Source organism: Porites lutea, chromosome 6 (assembly GCF_958299795.1).
Source record: "Porites lutea chromosome 6, jaPorLute2.1, whole genome shotgun sequence".
NCBI classification, from domain to species: Eukaryota; Metazoa; Cnidaria; class Anthozoa; order Scleractinia; family Poritidae; genus Porites; species Porites lutea.
This window is the reverse complement of record NC_133206.1, coordinates 33,698,468-33,722,172: the sequence shown is the minus strand read 5'-3', so window position 1 is coordinate 33,722,172 and position 23,705 is coordinate 33,698,468. Positions and strand designations below refer to the sequence as shown.

Genomic DNA, 23,705 nt, shown 5'->3' with positions numbered 1-23,705 from the left:
GCGGAAATTAACGCTGCACTTAATTAACGTCGCAGAAATTAACGCTCAACAAAATTAACGCTCCATAAAATTAACGCGAATCATAAAAATTCGCGTTAATTTTATAGAGCGTTAATTTCTTATAATAAGGTATTTGCCATTGCTATTGTACCTCTTAAGACAAAGTAGAAAGAATTTACTTCTTTGTAAAGCTTACCTTTGTCGCATTTCTTGACAGTTTTCTCCCACACCCTTGGACATTTTCCAACTTTCTTGCGTACACAACTGACGCTGCAGATCTGATTCTAGCCGTCTTCCTTTAAGTACATCTTAAGTGTAGAATTAAAAGAACAGGATTCCATTTGAAACTCTTATGCTTAAAACAATCGGCCTGTTCCCAGCCTTAGAAAAAAACCAGCTTTCAGGGTTCTATTTCCATGTACATGTACTTTGTCGCTTTGCCTTTCAAAGCAAGCGTCCTCTCCTAGCGTAAACTTACTTGACTGTGTCTCGACATACTGGGATATGGCATACAGATGAACAAGGTCTTTGATTTTTTTATTTCGGAAATCTTAAGAAGAACATTTCTGTGTCTAGTATTTTCCCGCTTAACAGTTTTGCCTCTAATACTGAATTTGGCCATTCAAGCGATCAAGACGCAAAAGAAATTGACATTGACTTTCTTAGAGGTCACGCCTATTTACCTCCTCAGCTCTTTTACCAAATGGCTGGGATCGGAGGGAAGCGTATGACGTATATATTAGCTAATATACCGCGCAACTAACCTGTGCATAGTAAAGAGCATTAGTCTTTTCTGTAGTACTTGCATCTTTGCCGACCCACACAACCAGGCCCTCTTCTGTCTCCAGTAGAAACACTGAAATAAATCATAAACATCGCAATTAAATTAGAATATTTTCATAGAGTCGACTGAAATAGTAAAGTAAACTTAGCCAACCAGAGTCGATCTGCCCAAAGCATCAGCAGTGAGTCCGTTAAAACAACTACTCTTGGCACTGACTATCGTACTCAAATAAATCGTTCACTTATAAACTAATTTATAAAATCGAACATAAATGCAGCTTACCATCACCGTGGTCCAATAAGGATTCTTTGATGTCATCATTGGTAGCTACGACTTTGAAGTCAAGTTTTTTCTTGTCCGTGATGACTCTGTATACGAGCCGTAAGAAGCAATATGATTAAGTCTGTGAAATACTTGAAAAGGTTTAACAAACTGCTTACCTCTCCACAATATTCATTAGGATAGTCACACCACAGTAATTTACCCAGAGCCAAACGTGAAATAAGTGAGTTTAAATACACAGCTCGGAGGGTACTTAAACTTTTCTTTCTGGACACCTCCCCATTACGGACACCTCTCCTTTACGGACAGTGCTGTGGGTCCAAGGACGCCAAACTTGTTACAGTCTCTACTACTACTTCTTCGATAACATACACCTCTATAATTTGTATACCTCTCTATAATACGGACGGCTTTGTGATGTGGACACTTGGTTCTTTCCCTTTGCATGGTGTCCTTGGTTTCATTAGGCTGAGCCAGTAAAAATTACGGGAACGTCAGTTGACGACGGGAAAGCGTGCGAAAAAGACTAAACACGACTTCCGGTGCCCAATTTGTCGCTCTGTCATTGGTCAAGCCAGTTCTTTAATTTGCGCGCCGTCGTCAACTGACGTTCCCGTTCTATTTCTGCCAAAAACGTACCTGATTAACCTGCTTTGGAACTCTTCTTTGCTTTTCTTTTAAGAAAAAATTATGTTACATTAGTTTGTGCCACGTTTCCAAGTGCGCAAAAACTGCCAAGCTACTATTTTTGGCGTTTGATGTATCATCACCCTTATAGTATTCTCCGCTATCTAAATTCAACGCCCAAGTCTAGGTCGGGATGAAGGCCTCCTAAATCAACAATGAACTCACTAACCAGGACGGGAGAGTTAAGCTTGTGTGACAAGCATGACAATAATTTTGCTTGAAATACCTTTTCTGCAAACCTCATCTTTCTTTAAACAGTTTTTTTTGTAAAAGTCCAGAAAATATTAGTGGTAAGTGAAGATCACCACAAAACTCGAAGGCAATAGCCCTGTCACGTTTGTCACAGACGAGCGTTTTGCCGCCTTTTTCCTCTTCCGTCCTGTTGCATAAATTCACTGCTATTGGGGACTGGCCCTCGAGCACTATAACTCCCATGGGTTGTGGTGGAGGATCCTAAGCAAATCGCATTCAGTGTTCCGCTGCTTTATTGAAATCAAAGAGGGTCACTTTTCTTTCAAGTATTGTGGTTTTACAAGCTGGAGCCACACGTGGTAGACCTCCAGCTTAAGGCCTGTGTTCACTAAAACTTGTTTGCGCGCATTAAAAATTGTAAATTGTAATTTTTTTTTTACCCACGAAGCACTAAGGAGTTCTTAGGAACTCGTTTAAACGTGTCCTTGCGTTCCAGATCGAATTGAAATTTGGCAATGTTGGTTTTTTGAGAAGAGCAGAAAACTGGAGTATCCGGAAAAAACCAATCAAGAAGAGAATCAACAACAAAATACTTATTGCGTCGACGCTGGGATTTGAACCCTGGCCACATTGGAGGGACGCGGATGTCCTTTCTACTGCGCCACCCTTGCTACCCATGAGGTCTTGCTTTGAAGTGGTTCAATCGTATTCCCATTAGATACACCATCCCTAATCTCACATTAAACGTTATTAGATAGTAGTCTTACGTCAGGTTTATTGATGACTGGATCACATGTCAAGTGGGTGTGAAAAAATAGTACTTGAATTAATTTAATAAAACTTGTACAAGTGTAATTTACAAGTGTAGCTATTGTTTTCAGACTGTAAAACAAGACTACAATTGTAAATTTCACTTGTAAAAGTTTTATTAAATTGATCCCATGCCTTGTAGGTCAAGTAGTAGATGTGTAGTAGATCTGATCTGTAGTAGATCAAACCGCGTCTTACCACGTTTTCTTCTTCCTTTTTCAGTTTGGGCAGTAAAACCAGCTGTTAAAACAAGGTTTCTTGGGGTAAGTAGAATTAGTGTAAAACGTTATACATAAATAAAGAATGATATCAGTACATTGTGTACTGTATTGGCCCGTGGAACGGTAGTGCCTCGCGCTTCCGCAACTGACCGATACATCTCTAATACTGTATTGATGTATTAAGTGAATTTTTTACTATAAAGGCGTGTCATTTATTTCTTGTCATCCCCTTATTTATTATTGCACCGTTCAAGTGGTTGCTATTTTGAACACGTACCATATTTTCGTTACAATTCAAAATTTTAAACATAGACATTAAATAAGCTGCTGGCACAGACAACTAATTGAAATAATTTCATTACAAAAAGAGATGGTTTGAGGTACCTCATAGATTTGATCTTTCTCAAGCTCCTCCACGCTGTCTAAAAGAAAGGAATTTAAATACTCAAAACGGTAAAATGATTAAGTCTTGATAACCTTTAAAAAGGTGTTCTTCTTTAAAGCTTTGTCCTCCCTATCCATTAGTACTATTCTTTGCTTAAACCGTTTCCTTGTGCGGTCTGTATCTTTTATCATCATAGTGAAATGTTTGAATGAATTTAAGACTAACTAAAGCATAAATTATGACTTACCAAACACCTCAAGCCTAGCTTTGGGGTATTCTGCCTGTAACAAAGACGGAGATGGCGACCAGTTTTAAAATTATTGAAAAAAAAAGAAGAAAAAGATCAACTTTTCTTAAAGATGTACCTTTTTCTTGCTCATCCAGTTATTGAACGGGACATTGGTACTGATTGGAGTGTTTTTTCCCCCGAGCTTCAAAGCAATAAAGAAATATTGTTTTAGTTATCCTAACAATGCGGAGTAACAGGGACAATTAAAGTTGCACATTTTACCGAGAACATATTTTACTTTGACTACATAAATCCGACTACGGGCTAGCAAATTATCCATGTCAGTCGCTGTTTATTTTCTTCCTGAGTGTCGTGTCTGAGAATTAGTTTGTGCGCGCTTGTGAAAGCGAAATATTAAGGCAATGCATTATGTGCGTTGAAAGAGCTCCCTCGAAAGTGATCCCTCTTTCAATATTTCATACCTGAATTTACGACGAAAATGGAAGTGGCTTTCGAGTTGTTTTGCGTGAAAATTTAAATTTTGAAGCTGAAGTGTAGGCCGAGGTCTCCTGTTGAGGGATATTCCTCATACGTAGCAGATTTGAATGCACGACGTGACTCACGAGGCCTGTTTCTAGTGCAATTGCCGTAATACTGCAGTCGAAAAAGCTGACCCTTCTAGGAAGTTCGAAATTGGGTTTGATGATTGGGTAGACTGTCGATTGAGTATGGAAATTTTTAAGAGTTCGTCCCTTTTGGCATTTGTGGCGGACTACATTCGAGCCTCTACTAAGCGGTCTCCTATTAAGCGGCCATCCTTTATGTAGCGGCCAGTTACCATAGTTACCGGACGAAAAAAGTGGTTTGTAAATTACTGGGCCCAGTTGTTCGAAGGTCGATTAGCGCTAACCCGGGGTTAAATCTTAATCCGAGATTCTTTTTCTTTTGTTTAAAAGCATTTTCTCAGATAATTTTCCCTGCAATTAGGTGATTGGATGCTCCAAAAAGAATAGACCAAAAGAATTAAACTGAATTTGCTTTTTAAGCTTTTATATCTGAATTTAAAATTCGCACTAGCCCTGGGTTATCTTAACCCTGCTTGGAACAACCCGGCCCTGGTGAATAGAAACTATATGAAATGATGCCACTTATCCCTTCCTCTATTGCGGCCGCTTGATAGATTTTAGATTTTCTCTCTACTTCATAACATACTAGCCACGTAAATTATCCTGCTTTTTCTTTAAATTTGGCCCTTGAACTCCCTCAGTAGAAGGTTACCTGGATAATGCGATCTTCGCCAGAAAAAATCACCATAAATCCATCGTCACAACACAGATGTCTAGGGTTCAGGGGGGACATGGCTTCATAAGTGTACCTCTCATACTCCTCGTTCCACAACTTTTTGAAATGAACTATCAAAGTATCTTTCTTGGTAGAGTCTACGTGTCGAAATCCGGATTCAATTCTGTCCAAATTATAAAAACACCATTTGTCAAGGTATTATTAAGTGATTGACTAAACTTCCCCGATTGCGTTATTTTATTCATCCAAGGGGGCATATACCAGTATTGTGTCACTGTTGCCCACATTAGAACTGCTGTTTAGAGAGAGAAACACACAGTATACAACAGTTGTTTTCGACGCTACTGAATTCCACCATATTTCTTATTACTATGATGCAAATCCATGGCAGATTCACCCTCGACAGTTTGCTGCAGTTGTCTAATATCTTAGACCCAACTTTACCGAGGCAGCCTGCGCGGCAGCATAGTTGGTAGAGGAGACCCCAGGGGGGGTACTTGGGATTTCAAGTGACGGGGATGATCGAATGGAGCCAAAAGTCAAGACCCAAAAAAATCCCTAAGGCTTCCAGCAAAACCCAAAAAAATCCCTGGACCAAAAATGCAGACTATTGTATAACACGTGCGATGTAAAGCGACACCATAGTTAACTATTAAACAACAGCAAAACACGTTTGTTTGTACTTTATTCGTAGTACTACGCAGCCAGGGCACTACCGATTCTTTTTAATACCCCCAAAAAATCCTTACTCAAATCAAGCTACCCAAAAAAATACTTGCCAAATTTTTGTACCCAAAAAAATCTCGGAATCGAAAATTTCAAACCCCAAAAAATCCTTCGATCATCCTCGTCACTTGAAATTCCAAGTACCCCCCCCCCCCCCCCTGGGGAGGAAACTAGTTAGGAAAGCCGGCAAACATCAAAGATGAAATTAACGGTGTTGCAGTTTATGTTGGAAGCTCCCTGACCGTGCACAATCCTTGGTTTTTTGTTCACAAATTGTGAATGAATAAATTAATGCGATGTTTCTATTGGTCAGTAAGTTTAAAATGATAGGCTATAGAACGTTGTGCACGGTCAGGTCCAAAAAAGCTGGCAAAAGCATCTAACAAAGAAGTTTGTATGGCTTCATAATCGTTCCACTTTATTGACTGCGGCAGTGGGCGCCTGTCAGTGTTTTTGGTTAGTTTTTTTTTTTTTTTTTTTTCAAGAGCGCGCGAGCGAACACACCTTTTTCCCTTTTCTTCCCTCGTGTGCGCGCGCTTCCTCGTAATTTCTTTCTCTCGCCCTTAAAAACCGGCACCTGCTAAGGCTAACAAGTCAGAGCAAAGCTTCCACAGTGTTATCACTAATTATACCTAATGATTGTATGGAATACTAGTCAGTTGTAATGGTCCCTAAACCCATTTTATCCCCTTTGTCTACAGAAGGGTGATATTGCTGCAATGAGAGTATCAGAACTGTATCTGATTGTTGGTGCGAAATCTGGATGGAAAATTATACTTACTCCAGGTATGGTGGTCATATGATGGACCGTTTTTGTTTTTTGTTGTTTTTAGTTAGGATTCCGTCATTATTTTCATAAGTTTAATTCAGACCACAAGAGGATTACGTTCTAATTCGTTTCGCTGAAACGAACGTAAATTATTTTGTTCTTAAATGTAACACCTACAAAACAAACAACGCTATTTGATAGTTGGATGCTCAGGCATTCCAACCAAGTGAGAGAGTGAAAGAGGAATGGGAGAGAGAGAAAGAACGCATTCTACGCGGACGAATTTATGGTGCAAAGGAACCAATGAGAAGGTGGCAGAAAGGCCTGTAGAGAATTGTAACATACCAGCGGAAAATATATTTTCACGGGCTAGTGTGCCTTCGTCTCCCACGTCTGTAGTACATGTATGACGTGGTTCAATGAGTCAGAATGCTATTAAAACCGAGGCAATTGGACATTCTTGGAGCCCTGGCACTTGAAAGTTTTGTTCTGTGAATGATGGTGACCTTACGATGGCCTTAGATCTAATCTTGGGAGGGACTCGGATTCATAAAAACTTCAAGGTTCTTTTTGTTGTAAAAAATGGCCAGATGTGGTGCGCGCGCTCTCACCTGTCCCATGTAAGGAAAATTTTGCTTGTAGGATGTGAAATCCTGGGCTTTGGAATCCGGAATTCAGCAATCTGCAGTCTGGAATCCCGTTAACGATTGGAATCCGGAATCCAAGTTCCACAGTACCACTGACAAAGAATCCAGAATCAAAAACTGTCTTGGAATACCTTTCATGGGACGCCTCTCACAATAAATTTTGCGTTTTAAAAACGATTTTATTCTCATGCAAGTTTAATATTCATTTCTTCTTGATTTAACTCACCCGCCTTCTGCTATTTTGATTCCTCCCAAAGCGACAAAGTATTCCTTGAATGCCTCAGACTCGAAGGATTCAACTTCACGGTGCTGGACCGCTTTATCGTCCAGCTGTATAGATGGAAGGGAAACATTTCATGAATTTTGAACAGAGAAGGTCTTCATTTCATCAGTCAAGGTACCAAAACAATAGTTAAGCCACGAGGCACACTTAGGAGGAAGTTAGAATGCCGACCATGCTAATGCGTTACTTAGAACAATAGGCTCAAGATTAAAATTCATACTGCTATTCGCTATCATCAAGAGCCATTATGGCTGTTGCTATCACTCTTACCGTCCATAAATATGCCCTCAGACGCTTTTTTACGCAGTACAGGTATCGTAAAACGTGGGTAATGATCATGACTTTTCCGCGCGGAGCGCAGAAAAAATAAGTATCCCATGCCACACGGCGGGAAAACAAATAGTGCTCGCCAAGCGCGTGAAGAATGTGTAACCAATGCGCCCTAGACGTGTGGAAATTTTAAATTTTAAATCGTAAATATCTTACCATCCAACCGCCTCAGGGCTTTTCTGGGATAATTTACTGAAACGGTTGGGTGTTCAGTGCTAACTGTAGTTTACTGACAATGAAGTAATATGAATGCCTCCTAATGTGAATGTTAAATCGATAAAGTCCACATTGTGGACTAGTACATCCTCTACTCCCTGCGAACAGTGAGTGGGTTCTTTAGCGTCCCACGGAATTTGTTATATGTGCAAGGGATAGAAGACGCGGCTAGAAGGGTTAGAAGACTAGAAAGGTTAACTTTTTGCAGATGTCATTACAAAAGCAGCACTTTCTCTTCAGTTATTTAAAGACCTCGAGTCTCGGTCCGGCCGGGGTTTAAACCAGCGGCCTCCTGCTCGACAGTGCTAATAAGGGCGGGAAATCACTTGTTTCAAAAGTCGCGATCAATTTTCCATTTAGTTGCTTCCAACTGAATTGGAAGACAGGATTTTTCTTTGTCGTTTCATTCGAACCATTTATTTATAGCAGAATACAAAGACGCATTTTAAAGCTACGTATGCATTCCGGTCTTTCCTTACATAAGCGTCCAGTTCGACAGTTTTGTACGCGGCAGTTGTGTACTCATCTTGTGTAGAATGTTTTCCAATCCAGAAATGGACATCATAAAATATCACCTTAAAGATAAATGCATTGTTAATTACTGAATGTTAATTAATATTTAATATTATTGGCATGGCTTGATTTCTTAATGTGTTCAGTAAAAAAATAAGCATTGCCGGATTTTCCGTTCTTGCAGAAACGTGAGAAGGTTTCAGATGCCGAAAATTAAGATTAAACAAAACCATTATACCCGTAAAACTCAGCGCAAAGTAGTTTTACCATAATACGAATTAAATGTGATACATGGACTCATTTTCTAAAAGGTTCGTTACATTGTCCAACATGGCGCCCGCCTATCATATCTAGTCGAAATAAGAATTGCCATAAACTGAATTTATTTCCTTGTCACTTGCTTTCCGTCTAATATCTCATGTCCGTATTTCAGGGGCGGAGGGGCGTCTTACAAAAACCTTTAAGGGGGGTTAATAGAGTTTCTAGGTAATACTATCACAGTGCTTGCATTCTTTAACTGCTACAATTACTTTATTAGTGTGAGTAGCAAAAAAAAACAAAAACAGTCAAAAACAGTCAATCTGTCAATCACTACTGGACTTTTCTAAATGCGAGCAATGAGTAACAACGAATACAGGACCGTTGAGTTTCATATTGAATTCAAATTTAGCCACATTGACTTCCAAGTTAAATCACGGGCTGGCGTTCGTGTCATTAGTATCCATTTTGGCCGCAATAATTATCTTACCTATGAGCTTATACAGAGAGACTAACAACTCTAAAAAGTGAACTGAAAACATATACAAACATCTGAATCTGGAGATGCTTTCTCCGTGTGAAGAATGATGTATGAGTCACCACTGAAGAATGTTCCGTATTTTTCCTCAGGCCATTCTTTCACCTAGTAAAAAAAGCAGTAAAAAATCTAACGACAATAGATTCGGCGAAATGCTATAGTCACAGCGCAAACCGCTCAATTAAATACAGGAGTTTTCAGACAGAGTCTATGCGAGATTTAACACCCCAAATAGGCTTAATTACCTGCCTAGCCTACACCCCGCCCTGAGTTAGCCTTTATTTTCGTCAAGACCACAAAATTCAAACATTGCGCTTATATTATAATCTTTTTTAAGATTTAAAGAGCTATAGTGATCGAGAAACTTACAAGCTCTATTTTTTTGTTAAAACGGGCGAAGAACTAATGAATGAGTGTACTATATATTAAGAAAAGATGACTTTCAAGTTTGCCTGAAGTTAGATGTGTGAATTTAGAGCTATATTACCAAAGTCAAAGAGATCAAAGAGCAGAATCATGTCTTTTAAACTTTGACAGAGGAAATGCTTCCCCAATCCGTGAAGCTTTTATTTTATATCTTTCATTGTCACAGTTTGGACTTTATCGCCATGAATTATTTTTAAGTATTGTGTGTCTCATGTCCTTGCGTCAAGAAAAAAAGCTTTAGGACGCCAACCCATGCAGAACTTTTTATCGAGCAAATGTCTCCATATTCCATTAATATTAATCGGTCTACTGATCAAATAAGTTTAAAATAAATTTGCTGTTTGCTGCACAAAGTCAGATTATTCATTAGCAAATATCTTCGCCCGTACAAAGGATGACACAATCATCCTTTAAAAGGGCTCATCGCATTCGAGGTCATGTCCCCTATCAGGCTCTAATATCTCTTTGCAATTGACAGGTGTTTCAAAATAAATCTAACAACTTTTTTACCTCAAACTTTTCGATCCTCCAAATTTTCGGTCCATTCTCTTGCATTTTCGTTGTTTCGCTCCAGGCTGGCTCGGATAAGGCAGCATTCTTTCTCGCCTAAAAAAAATGTTTTTTCTACCATTGCAAAACATTCACCAAGATGCAGAACACTTGAACGTTGCCTTTAATGATGTCTGATTTTAAAAAATACGAACTTACCAGTATGTCTTGGTTGCTTCCAATATTTGCAATATTTGAGTGTTTCCAGTCGTACTCCTTCTGTTTCACCAGTCCGCTCATGATTGATGGTTTGAACTATTTTAAAATACCTGTGGAAGCGTTTTTTGTTCGGTAGAGGATTTTCAACAGTACTCTTGAGTAAAAATATAACCTTCAAACCGATAAGAGAAATAACAACTCGTGTCTAATGTGGCGCTGGTAAGCAAAAGCCCAGCTGTCATGTTATTGTATAGCACCTATTGTTGGAAAGAACAGATTATATTCTGTCAACTTATCTCGTACACGCTGCGTTTTAGTGGTTCACCTTGTTCACTTGAACAAGTAAGTGGCATGAGGTGAGCTCTGATTAATTCATAGTCAGAGTAATTTCATGTTAATGCATACTCGGCGCCTTATGTCAAAAGTTTATAGAGTTGATGGGCGATCTGGCCAACGAGCTGACTTTCGATATACTTCAGAGAATATTATTCATACTTTTTAAGTATATACGTTACCATTTATATTGCGAGGGTCGCTTTGTGGTTTTGTGGTTAAAACTTTTAAAACACGCAGGAAATTAAAAGTAAGTTAAGATTTTTACTGAAAGTCAGAGTAAGACACATTTGATTGAGTTGCCATATGGCTAATACATTCTAGACTCGCCTGTGATTTCGCCTGTGATTTCCTAGCAAGGCATCCATTGTTAATAACCACAGGTTATGATGCTCCTGTTGTGCTTTTGTTGCAAGGGCTTGCTAGTTTGGTGAGTGTCTGTTGCCGATACACAGTCGCGTGCGTTTGATTGGTTGACTTGAAGGTCAGCGTTTTTCGTACTACCGACGGGTGTTTACTATCGATTGTTTTAGTTCCTTATTTTACTTTCATCTTTTTAAAAGTTTTTCGGTGGATGTTGGAAGCCGAATTCTAGTCAGGGTTGGGCTTGCCACAAAGTCTACAGGATAGTATATGTACTGTCACAAGAATGTCCAGAAGACATTTTTTCAAGTAATAACTATTTTCGAGAAAGACAGTGAGTGCTTTTCTGTCTAATTGCCTGTGTCTCTATTTGAGGATTTTACCCTGGCCTCTTAGCTTTAGGTTTGGATTCATCACTGTTTTTCTACTTATCATAAAAATTGTTGGGAAAAAAAATAGCTGAGTTCCTTGCTAATAAGCCATAGCCACTACAACGAAATGACATTATCAGAGTTGTCAGTTCCTTGTGAATTGGCATCAAGACAAATGGAACTCTGACTTCTCCACGGGTTTTTCCTAGGGCTTAGCGCGCAGCACGGATGTTTGTAGCCGAGCGGGGTGCTGGAGACGAGCGAAAAGCGCCAGCAGGACGCTTTTTCCTTAACGATAATATCCCCAAAATAAGGGATCGCGAGAACGAGGAGAGAATGCAACTTACAACGTAGCCGAATCACTATCTTGACCGATACGCCTTTTTTGCGTTAAGCATAAATCAAACCTTTTCCATTATTTTTGTCTTAGCAAGATTAGCGGGAAATTGGCACCGTGTCACGCACTGATATAATTGTTTGCTTCATTTAGCCAATATAAGTGCATGAGTTACACAAAAAGGAGTCTTGGGTGGAACGTATTAAAAGATACTACTAAAATATTGAAAAGTGAGAAATATCCAGTATCTCTCTTAAGAGAGGATCAAGTTGTGATTTTCTCCTGCCCGTTGTGAAAACAAAAGCGTGAGGTTAACTTAAAATAACTCAGCCGGCTAACCTTTTTTCAAATTGACAACCATGCGCGTTTTCTTTTTAAATGAGAAAGTAATCAGTAATAAAATGTATGCCGACAAGCCTGCCCTTCAGTTTTTTAGTGCGGGACAGGTTTTCGTCGAAGTTTAAATCACCAAGAAGATATAATTTAAAAGCATCAAACCGTTTTTACGAAACATTGTAAGTGACGCAAAAGAACTGAGTCAAGCTTTATTTGCCGTATTTATTCTATTACAACTTGCACTAATCACTTATTTTTTGTAATTTTCTATTTTTGTCTCTTAGGGACCGGTCATTATTTATCGCCTGGGGGCAGAGGAGGATTTTAGGGGGGATCACTTGACTTTTGGGAGAACAAAAGGGGGGATCGCTGAAAACTTTGGAAGGATTTAGAGGGGGGACCACTCAAATTTGCTTAGAAAATGAAGACATGTGGGGGGATCGCGAAAGTCATCAAAAGTTATGGGGGGGGGGGGGGGTCACTTTAGCGCAGTAACATTCAAAGGGGGGATCGGCTAAATTTCACCTTCTTTAGCCCAAATCCTCCGACCCGCCCCCGGCGATAAATAATGACCGGTCCCTTAAAGAATAGCCCGTGTCGCAGACGTAATCTAAACCCTGTTAGTAAGGTCTGCGAAGCAACGCCGATATCTTTGCTCTGGGCCCCCAACGGACTCAACTCAACGGATTACCGGAAATACGTTTCGAATATTCCCTCATACTGATTGACAAATCGACAACTGTTTTTCAACAGGCCAATCATAGCGCGTAATCAAATTGGTGCACAGGCAAGGGCTCAGAACAAGGATTTCGGCGCTGTTTCGCAGACGGACGTAAACAGAAGTTTAGTTCATTTGTGACGCAGGCTACTTAACAAAAAGATACCGTCATGACACATGGCGGTGCATTTCTGCATGATGTCAAATGTTACGACAAAGTCTTTTTCTACTATTCTCTAAACCTATAAAGGTCTATAAAAGATCCAAAATAAATGCGAAGAACTGCAATCAAAAGGTTCATAAACATCCTTGAAGCCGCGGATTATGCAAGGGTGTCTTGTTACTGCATCCGGCAGCTACTTGTGGAAGTGATTCTAAAGGCGTCCTTTGTTTCCCCGTTTCTCCGCCCCTACGTAAACAAACACACAATCAAGTCGCGAAGGAAGCGGATATATTCGGGAAAGTAAGCGAATATACACGAGGAGGGAATTTCTTAAATTTCCTACAGGGATGTGTCGCCGGTTGTCCAAGAACTCTGGACTTGACTATTCAAAGCTGAATTTGCGACTCACACAAGGATTTCTCAGTAATATACATGTCATACATAGGGCATAGAGTAGTAACTGTTCCTAAATGTAATAATAGGACCAAAGCGTTATAAAGATCTAATATAATATGTAATGCCATTTCAACTCGCACATAACCTTTTCCTCTTCGAAATTAACTTCGGACCCAAGTTGCCGGTTTTACTTTTAAACATTCACAGGTCAACAAACTGAGAAATTGTTATGATAATAACATTTAGAAACAATGTAAACATCATCTATCATCTGTCAGTTGGGGTCATAAGTCGCGTAATCATACCATTCATCTATAAAGAAATGGTAATGTTTGCTAAAAAAAATTGCTTATGCAAATTTCCCACGAGATTTTCAGTCGGAAATTCCTCTCCTCCCTTCTTATACTTCTTAAAAGGCTGTTTAAAAATGAAAACCTCGGGTATTATTTCAGGACGATGATAATGATAATGATAACGATGATGATTGTGCCGATGATACCACAAAATTCCTGAAATAATCGTCGTCGTCGTTATCTTCATCGTCATCGTCATCGGCGTCGGCGTCGCCATTGTCGTCTTCGTCGTCATCGTCATCATCGTCGTTGCCGTAGTGATTTTCATCAGCGTCATTACCATAATCGTCCTCGTTACCTTGAGTTCATAACGTCTTTTATATTAGATGTAAGTCGCACTTTATTATAGCGACAGCTTGTTTGTTCTTTATAATTTAATAGCAATTGAGTTACCTCTTTTATTTTTCAATGATTTGACAAAAGGTGGACATTTTCCACATTCATCTTTATAAACAGTGATGCCACTCATCTTATTCTGGGCCAGAGTATCCAAGTATTTCTGTAGGAAATAATAAAACAAAACGATAGAAACTAGAGTGTTGAATTACGTGTTTATACGTAAAGCTCTTCCAAAGATGTAGATCCCTTTGACCATACATAAGTTCAACTTAATGTAAATGTGGAAATAGGTGTGATGGTGGGTGTTTGCGAATTTTAGTCGGTAATAATGTTTTAAAGACTGTTTTTCCAAACCATGGGAGTTCTTCTTAAATACCTTTCTTGCATATATAGTAGTTATAAGATAATGGTTATAAAATCATTTGAGATCGAACAGGCGCATGTCCTCTCGCTTCAACAGATTGAGCAACGACTTGTCAAACAGTGCAGGCAGTCAGTTGACAAAATATCGTAAAGGTGTCGCAAAAGAAAATCAGCTCTTTGGTATTACTGGTAGATACCCTTTCAAACGTTTCACGACTTTATACGAGGGCAATTAAACGTTGCTTCGTCACTTACTTGTGCGTAAGACATGGCATTTTGCTTTTCTTTTGAGCTGGCATCCTTACCGATCCACACAAACAGGCGTCCATCTGTCTCGATGAGGAAGACTTTAAGAAAAAAAAACTAAAATTACTACAAGTTCTTCTCTTTTCTGTCGCTTTGATATTTTCTTAAACTTTTAAACCAAGCAGGAGACAAGAAAATCCGCTCTTGCGCATGCGTTAAGTCAAATTAACATGGATTTATACATGGAACGTATTTTTGTCGTTGTGGGGGCCTTTTGTCCTTCATAGCCGTCGTTTACTCTCCTAAAACGCCTCTCATCAGACTAACGAGGACGAAAAGGTTTTGATGACAGTTCGCAACACAGTTATGAAGTAGGGTGTCATTTTATTTTCTGGCATTTTTCATGACGATGCGAAAACTGACTCCTGCTGCTTATGATTGTGTTTTCCGAGATTAACAGGCTTGTAATAAAGAGGAAAAACATTTTCGTCCCCCTCTATAACATCGTAACTCATATAATCTCTACCATGTAGGCAAATCTCTAGAAACTGACCTTTTGCAGTCCGTAATAAGGGCTAAATGGTTAAGCTGAGCCCTTCAAAATAACTTTATCAATTACTACCGACACAACAACCAATCCCGGAGACCAAGGGGCATTAAGTCGGGATCATCTGGAGGTTTTTAACAAAAACCGGCTGAAATCTTGAAAAATAAACGAAAGGGCCCCAGGACAATTACTCTTACGGAATAGGGCTTCGTGATTGGGCAGAAATATGTATTTTTTAAGATTCATTTTAAATTAACCCATGAAATAGATAGTAGACTTATACGCAGTATTACACTCTAATGTTATTTTTCTCTTTTGTTTACTTTTTACCCCGTATGATTACATTTGTGCGGGTTAATTAAGTTAAGTGGCTATATTTTTCTACCCAATAAGCGAGTTGTACGTATCAACGGTTTAAATTCCCCCATCCCTTGAATGAATACCCCTGGGACTCCAAGGATATGCCGGGAGAGTAACGTACCATCATCTCTATCCAATTTCTTTGCATCATCTACAAAATCCTGTAAGTCATTGAATTCTCCTTCGACCTTGAAGCCAAATTCCTTCGTCTCAGTGCCTGTCACTCTGTATAAATAGAGTACAGTGGAACCCGGTTACTGAACACAGACACCAAAGGGACCCTAGCCTGTTCCAGGCTCCGAGATGGTGGTGGAAAGTCGTTCTGCTCGTTTTAATACGTTCCCACTGTACTATCTGAGAGCCTGGCACAGGCTAAAGGGACCCTGTCACAGTGTCCGTAAAGCGGGGTTCACGATATAAAGTCGGCTCTCTCTCAACAGACGCCTCGCTAAAACGGACACTAACAGTGGCTCCCTGTATTTCGTTACTCCTTTTAGCTGACTCTCTATCAGACAAATATACCTCGCTAAAAGGAACACTTAGACTGGCTGCCTGCCTAACGGACACCTAGAGTTGGTCCCTGCTTTTCTTGACTCCTTTTAGTCAATTCTATCACTTATCGCCGATCTGAAAGGTTTTCGTCTTGGAAAGAGTTGACGGTATCAGTTTTTGGTCTGGACATAGGAGCTACATCCTGTTGTTGCTAGGCAATCTCCTGTCAGTTTTAAAGAAAAGGTTAAGAATTGGACAAAAAGTGATGTTTAATTTGATTAGACTAAAAGGAATGCCTTCTTGTAATAAAAACGTAGGAAGTAAGTCTTTCTGTTAGGAGAGAGATGTTTGATAACAACATACCTGATCAACTTAACAATAAACTGGGGAGATTTCTGTCAATAGAAAGGAAACAAAATACCGCTTAATTTCACTTTTAAGAGTTTTTTTTATTATTCTTTTAAGATCCTCTTAATTCTAGCCTCCTTATCAGTTTAATAATGAAAAGAGAAGGACTTAAAAGAGTTTCTTAAACAAGCGCAATTGTCCCTAAGTGTCTGAGAAAATTAGCCAATGAGAGCTTATAGTTAGTACACGTAACAGACGCTAAAGGTGTGCCGGGAAAGTAGGAAAAAACACTAACCAATGTTTAGTATATACTAAATATTGATAAAATTTTGACCCACAGAAAGAATTTCTTGCTTTTTGAGCCCTTATTTTCACTCTAACTAATGACCTCCAACTAAAATGGCTACCTTGTAGATGTCACTTTTTTCGAGTTCCTCTTGGCTGTCTGTAATAGAGCAAACAACATATAAAAACTCCTAAATAATTCGTGCAGATTCTTGGTGGGTAAAATCATTTTAAAATATTGGTTACGGCCTTTACGTGAACGATGTCTTGAACACCGAACACAAGGACCGTCTTACTCCAGTCCGCGGCGATTATTTGATTCAAGGCTCAAGTGAATACGGTAGTAAACTGACTTATTATCTTTAGTCTTACCGAAAGTTTCCGCAGTGAATGCTTTGGGATATTTTGTTTCCTGCAAGGAAGAAAACGATGGATAATCTTACCGATGTTGAGTCAAATACTTTAATCATATTTACGGAGCTGTAAATAACATAAAAAGTAGATGCAAGTATTTGTAGGTCTGCTTTTGTTAGATGTTTGATGTTGAAACTTACTTTAGGTTACCATTAGAAGGGTTTTAATTACCGCAAATCTGTCAGTCAGATCTAGGCTTCTCTTTGAGAGGCTAGCCGGCCTCCTATGTTGATCTTAATTAAAACAACCGTATTATTACATTTATTAATATGTGTGTTAAGTTAGTAATACCTGAAACGCCTTTATGGCGTTGATGATCGGTTGCTCGTTGTAGGCTAATGGAACATTCTTGCCCTTTAACTATAAAAAAAAAAGCAATAAGTCATGTATCGGTTGACCGTAAGGCAGCTGACTCACCATATTTGGTGTTGCTTTTTGTCCTAAAAGCGCATTGGAGTCAAAGAAAACCCAAATATAATGGTTCAGTTTCGTTTGAAAATTTCTAACCTCTCTACTTCAGTTTGCGTACGCTATAAGTGTGCGCGTGGTCGTTGTGTACCCGATGAAAATATCTCAGTTACAATGTGAAACCCCTGTTTGCGATAACTATCAGTCTCTTTTTTGGTCAAAAATATATCAACAGGAACGTATTTTGGCGGCTTGTGATTTACACGGTCTCACAAGCTTTTACGTGCTTGTGTTTGATTGTTATGGTGTTTAAATAAAGGATTTGTTTATCTCAGAGAGAGGTACCTGAATAGATAGAGACGCAGATATACACACAGATAATCAAACAGATATAGGTATAGATAGATGGATGGGCGGACGGACGGACGGACGTACAGGAAGGACCGAGGGATAAGTGGACTGACGTACGGAAGGACGGACAGACAGCTTAATGGACGGGTAGGCAGGTAGACAACTAAAATTAATCAGTGCCCTGGAGACTGACACTGCGCGAAGATTTCTTAAAACCTAAAGAGACGGTTCTACTTTAATCATAGTTTGGAGAGAATTCCATGCCTTTACACCGCTATACGAAAAGTTCTTTTTCAGGTATTCGTGTTGGATTTTCCAGTGCTAAATTAGACATGAGTCTTTGAGGTTGTAAGCCGTAGTTTTACGAGCTAGGTGAAATGCCCCAGTGAGGTACGGAGGAGCTTTTTGAGCGTAATTTTGTGAATCATAATCGCGGTATGATGATGAGGACGGACTTCATTGGGTGTCCCACTGCGGCATCTAGAAGATATATAGCCAGACACTTTAATATTGTATCGAGCGTCGGATAAGTGATTTGAAGAACAGACGATAACTCGAATATTTATAATTATTTGATAGAAGCAGAAATGTACCTTGTAATAACGATCATGGCAGAATATTATCAAAAATCCGTCATCACAGCACAGATTCTTCCTTTCATATTCCATAAAAATTTCCTGGAACTGATCCTTCTTTTGAGCTGACGGTTTGTAATGTACCACAGTGATTGCCTTTTCAACAGCTCCGATTTCAACATGCCTGAATCCAGAGGCAATGCTGTTAACGTGAAAAGGAAAAAGAATGAATCAATCGCCTTTATGTCTGTCCGGTAGCTTCAGTAAGTTAGTAAAAACGCCTTTAAAGGAAAGCTGGATTTAAATAAGTACAACTTCATTAAAGAACAAACAAAAGCACCACATCATGTCGACAAATCTCTTCCTCTTTCATATTCAAATACTTATATAAGAAGCAATAACAGGAATATTTTTTAAGACTTTAGTGCTCTCAGATTTGGCTGATTTTAAGTTGTGAGCCTTTGTAGCGTTCCGTTCATAGAACTTTTAACGGTTTTTCCTCTAGCCAAGGGCGAGATTTGTTTGGATTGCCTTCGCAGGTCATAGGAAAAAGGTTGTTTATGGCCCTTTTACGAGGCTAGATTATCACAATTAAGAAGTTTAAGGAGATATCTAATGTTCTCGTGCCTTAGCCCTGATAGGTAATTATAAATATAATACAATAACCTCTTTCTAGTGTCAACTAATTCTTGATTTATCCATGAAGAAACGCCTAGAGTCGCCGAATTCTGATGCAGCACTGATTAAAGTGCCATCAGCGCACATTTGTAGCTCAATGGCTATCCTTGATTTACATAAGAAACAGTAAAGGACCTTACAAAGACCTCTGAGGTACTACACAGGTCACCGTTTGGATTTTGAAATGCTGCTTATATGCACAATAAACTGATGCTGCCTATGGGATAAACATGATTTAAGCAAATTGAGAGGCAATCCCGTAATGCCATACAGTTCCAGCTTTAACTCAACTCACCCTCCTTCAATAGTTTCGAATTTTACTCCCATCTTCTTAAAATATTCTTTGAAATCGTCAGACTCACATCCCTCAACTTCCCGATGTTGCACCGCTTCATCTCCCAACTGCAGAATTGAATAATAAAGAACATTTACACAGTAGGTGTCTTCGCGTCACTTGGCTAATTAACTTTTTTCTGAGCAAGAAACGTTCGGTTGGAAATGCTTTGTTTCAGTGCTTTGAGCTGCAAGCGCAGAAAGAATGCAGCCGGTGCCAGACGCGGGAAATGCAACTGGTACAAGCGCTTGAATAATGCAACTAGTATTATAAGCAAGAAATACAACCAATGCCACCGTAATGCCAAGCGCGAAATAAAAAGAAAAACCAGTGCCAAGCAGATTTGAACTGATCTGACTTACTTTGCGTGAAGGTCAAGGATCGTTTACTTATTTTATTGGGAACGTTATCCTGCAAAATATTTTGTTTCTTACTTTACTGTCTAGCTCAACCGTTTTGTACGCAGCTGTTCCATACTCATCCTGTGTGGACGTTTTTCCAATCCAGAAATGGATGTCATAGTCTACAGCCTGAAAAATTTTAATTGAAAGAGAACATTCAGTTTAATACCTCTCAAAGTTAATGCTATACAATAAGGAGGTTCTCGTTTGGCTTTTTTGAAAGTCTGATGATATTTTAAATACATTGATGTGAAGCTCAGGGTATTGATCGGAAGGAAACCAAACTGCCCGTTAGGCAAAGGACCTCCTTGTCCTACCCCTGACCTGGAGATCTACGATTTGCCTGTGTAGGACATCAAATGCCTTATGCCGTTATTGTATAAACCCATTTTGTTGATTAAGCAATTCAGATTGTCTATACTAACTTCCTTTCTGAGTCTTCCCTGAGGATCTTTTTTGTATTCAGCATGAAGAATGATGTACGAGTCTCCCTTGAAGAATTTTACCACCTTTTCGTCCTCGGGAAGCCAATCTTTCACCTAAAGAGAAAAAGGAACAGCATTTCGGTAATGATTTACACAAGAAACAGGACTTTTTTATCCCATACTTCTTTAAGAAAGAAGGTTATATTGATAACTGAATGAAAAGGTACATTGCAGGCTACTTGGTCTCTACGTAGGGGAGGTACTTCCTTCTTTTCTCTTTATCGATCCCACCAGCCTTCAATATACTTGATTCCTCCAAGACTCTAAAAGTGCAGAACCTTTTCACATGATGTCACGTCCGCCATGTTATTGTCCCAAACCATTAGTGACGTTTTTGTTATCCAGAAGTGAGCCTTTTTCTAATATGCCTTAACGCTACCAAATTTGTATTGATAAGTATCTTTACTCTTATATAAGGACGATTTGACAAAAATTTGTTTAAAATCACGGCTTAAGAGAGCAAAAAGTCCACTTCCGGTTGACGTCCGTGGCTCAAAAAAGTCGCCGCTTAAAGGAGCTACGTCGCGAGCTACGCATGCGCGAAATTTGCGCAGTCCAAGCTGGAGCAACGAGCTGTCGGTCATATTGGATTTCGGTTTCTCAGGTTTTTTGTTAGATTAGCCCCCTAGAAGTTGTCTTTAGCCAGGTTACAATACATTTTATCCATCTGGATCATCAGGAGTTAGAATTATGGCCATGCGTGAGCTGGAGAGATCCGTAGCGGTAAGAGTGTGTGGGAGTGTGTGTGTGGGAGTTGAACGTCTTTTCTTATGTGAACCTTTTTCTTTGACGCTATATATTTGCATAGCTGCTAGCCAAGCGAATGAAAACGCTCTATTATTTGAGCCCAAATATCCTCATAAACTCATAAACTGTACGTACATTGATGTGTCAGGAGAAAATTGGCGTTATTTATTCTAGGGACTAAAGAAAGTTTAAAGCAATTTTGTGAATCAGCAAGTGTAACTTTCTAGTTGTGAGAAGAACCGGCTTCGTGCCCCGTGGCTGTTGTGCAGAGCAGTTTTTGGAGTACCTTTACGATTTAAATGGCAAGGGGTATGAGACTGAAGTTGAATTCTCCTCCAGTTCTCTCGAACTAAAGCTTACAGCCTAAAAAGAGGATATGAAACCAGTTCCAGTAGTGTCAGTGGTTCAAGTGTAGTTCACGAAGAAATTAATCAGAAAAAATTGATTAAAAATACTTTGAACAGTTGTCAGTCTTGCTGCTAGGCGTTCACAATACAGTCGAACCTCTCTAATACGGGGACCGAAGGGACAGAGCGAAGTGTCCGTGTCCGTATAAAAGAGTTTACTATGATGACGTTACTTTTATGACTCCACTTACAGTTTTAAGTATTCAGCAGCTAAAACCAGGCTTACACTCGTCTTTAAACTGCATTTAAATTTTTAATTCACGGTAAAAAGACACTGTCTTTCAGACAGCATTGTACATATCAGCTACAAAGTAAGTACAGTCCTAGACAAATCACTGTTTTAAAACGAAACGAGCTACAGCGCAATTCTGCACCGTAAAAAGTTGTAACATAAGGTGTCTTTCGCTGCAGTAAACAGTAACTAGAGTAAAAAATGTAATAGAAAAGATATTTATGCTATCTGTAATTATTCAAGCCTTAAAAAAGTCGGTTATGTTCCTCTGTGCACCTTTCGCAAATCGTTGTTTGTTCTAGATCAGATGCTCTAACACGGAGGGTCCTGGGTTCGAATCCCATATTGGGCTCAGATTTTTTCTGTGTCCTCTTATCATTGATTCTTTACATCTCCCTTTATTTCCTTTACAATTCTAATACCGGTGGCATAGGTTGAAAACAGACTGATTTGTTTTTATTACAAATAAAATGCTTTACAAAGGTATCTCGATCTGTATTTTTAGAAATTATACGGCTACAAAGACAAAAACGCAAGTTAAGATAAAATTTTATTGATCTCCATTTTTTGAATATGGTCACAGAGGAACTGAAATTTACTGAGCCCAATTAATTTAAATCCCTACTGATGCAATAAATAATAAAAGCTACAAAATTATGCAATTCACCTGACGCTGGAACACCGGTCTTATTCAATTGAACTTATTGTAATGTTCCAGAGTGTGATTTGAAATGCACAAAGTATGCACTGATACTACTCCAACTTACTTTACCCAACAGGATCACGAAAAAAATGATTTTTGGCTGTCCCAGAAGGGCTAGCAACCACCCATTGTTGCCAAAAACTCTCATCAAAGAATTTTAAAAACTTTGCCTTTTATGGTGCAAAAAGCGATGTTGTTGATGCTTCTGGTTTTAATTATTAATGCGTTGTCAATTCCCTCGCAGAAAATCTTGCAAAGTTAAATTTCACAGATTTTTTAAAGGCTGTGATACTCTGTCAGGCATTTTTTTTTTACAAACCATGGTTAGTTCAACAACCAAGACAAATTACTTTGTATTTGAGTGAGAAAACGTTCTTAGAGTGCTGCTCAGGAGGGTCAGTATAAGATCTGGGAACCTATCTTTCATTTACCCCTCGCTCCCTTAACCCAATGTTAACGCTTATTTCTTACTCAGGGCAAAATGTTGGGTTAGGGGAGGGGAAGTTGGGCTCAGTTTTCCAGAATCTTACATTAATTTTGTATAATGAACAGAAAAGCGAACATATTTCATGAAAATAAAGAATGCGGATTTCAATCACAGAGTCAAAAGTTGGAAACATTAAACGACTGTCAGTTATAATTTTATGAAGAAATTGGAAACAAGTTGTTTACCTGAAATTTTTCCACCCTCCAAAATTTCAATGCTTGAGGGTCTTCCTTGTTTGTTGATTTCCCTAGCTTGTCTGACATAATCTCTTCGACTCTGTTCCAAGCAGGTTCTTTATTTGCGGCATGCAATCGTAACTGAATATAAAAGTCAAAACACAAGTACTCTTGTTTTTAACTACTTGAACATTGCATAGCGTTCCTCTACAAATTTGGAGTTTCCTCCATAACTGTTCAAAATGAAGACTTACATCTCTGTCTTCCTTGCTTTTGATATTCGCAACATTGGAGTCCTTCCAATCATAGTCCTTCTGTTTTCTTAACCCGCTCATGATCAAAGGTTAGAGCTGTTGATACCCTTCGAACGAGTTTGTACTTAGCTGGAAGATTTCAACTGTACCCTGGCAAGGATGCTCCCTTCACAATAATTCTTAGTTTAAGATTGTTTCACCACCTGTAGTTAGCTTCAAATTATCATTGGTGCACTAAGAAATTCGCATCTCCAAGTAATTAAGCGCCATTGTCAACAAAATCTTCGATTTCGTTTAATTTTGTTTCTATGGTGTTTTGTTTTATAAATGTTTAGGTTTTGTACTGTGAGCAAAATTCTCGTAAATTCTCTCAGTTTATGTTAAGCTTAGTTACGAT

The 23,705-nt window shown here is 39.0% G+C and overlaps 2 protein-coding genes and 1 long non-coding RNA gene across 3 annotated transcripts; all 3 read right to left on the bottom strand.

Moving 5' to 3' along the window:
• Positions 1 to 3,360: 3,360 nt before the first annotated feature.
• LOC140941225 (uncharacterized) lies at positions 3,361 to 5,036 on the bottom strand. The gene is made up of 4 exons (XR_012166434.1): positions 4,869 to 5,036; positions 3,727 to 3,792; positions 3,609 to 3,642; positions 3,361 to 3,398 (listed from the first exon to the last, which is right to left on the bottom strand). It is a non-coding gene; the product is annotated as an uncharacterized lncRNA (long non-coding RNA).
• Positions 5,037 to 7,256: 2,220 nt separating this feature from the next.
• LOC140942205 (gelsolin-like protein 1) lies at positions 7,257 to 10,387 on the bottom strand. The gene is made up of 5 exons (XM_073391171.1): positions 10,307 to 10,387; positions 10,109 to 10,204; positions 9,185 to 9,277; positions 8,343 to 8,438; positions 7,257 to 7,364 (listed from the first exon to the last, which is right to left on the bottom strand). Exons 1-5 carry the CDS (start codon positions 10,385 to 10,387, stop codon positions 7,257 to 7,259), a joined length of 474 nt encoding a protein of 157 aa, XP_073247272.1.
• Positions 10,388 to 13,022: 2,635 nt separating this feature from the next.
• LOC140942203 (severin-like) lies at positions 13,023 to 23,455 on the bottom strand. The gene is made up of 14 exons (XM_073391170.1): positions 23,309 to 23,455; positions 23,064 to 23,195; positions 20,243 to 20,356; positions 19,851 to 19,946; positions 19,378 to 19,484; positions 18,423 to 18,606; positions 17,362 to 17,430; positions 17,029 to 17,068; positions 16,779 to 16,816; positions 16,387 to 16,418; positions 15,653 to 15,756; positions 14,634 to 14,725; positions 14,070 to 14,175; positions 13,023 to 13,173 (listed from the first exon to the last, which is right to left on the bottom strand). Exons 1-14 carry the CDS (start codon positions 23,387 to 23,389, stop codon positions 13,139 to 13,141), a joined length of 1,230 nt encoding a protein of 409 aa, XP_073247271.1. The 5' UTR covers positions 23,390 to 23,455; the 3' UTR covers positions 13,023 to 13,138.
• Positions 23,456 to 23,705: the final 250 nt, after the last annotated feature.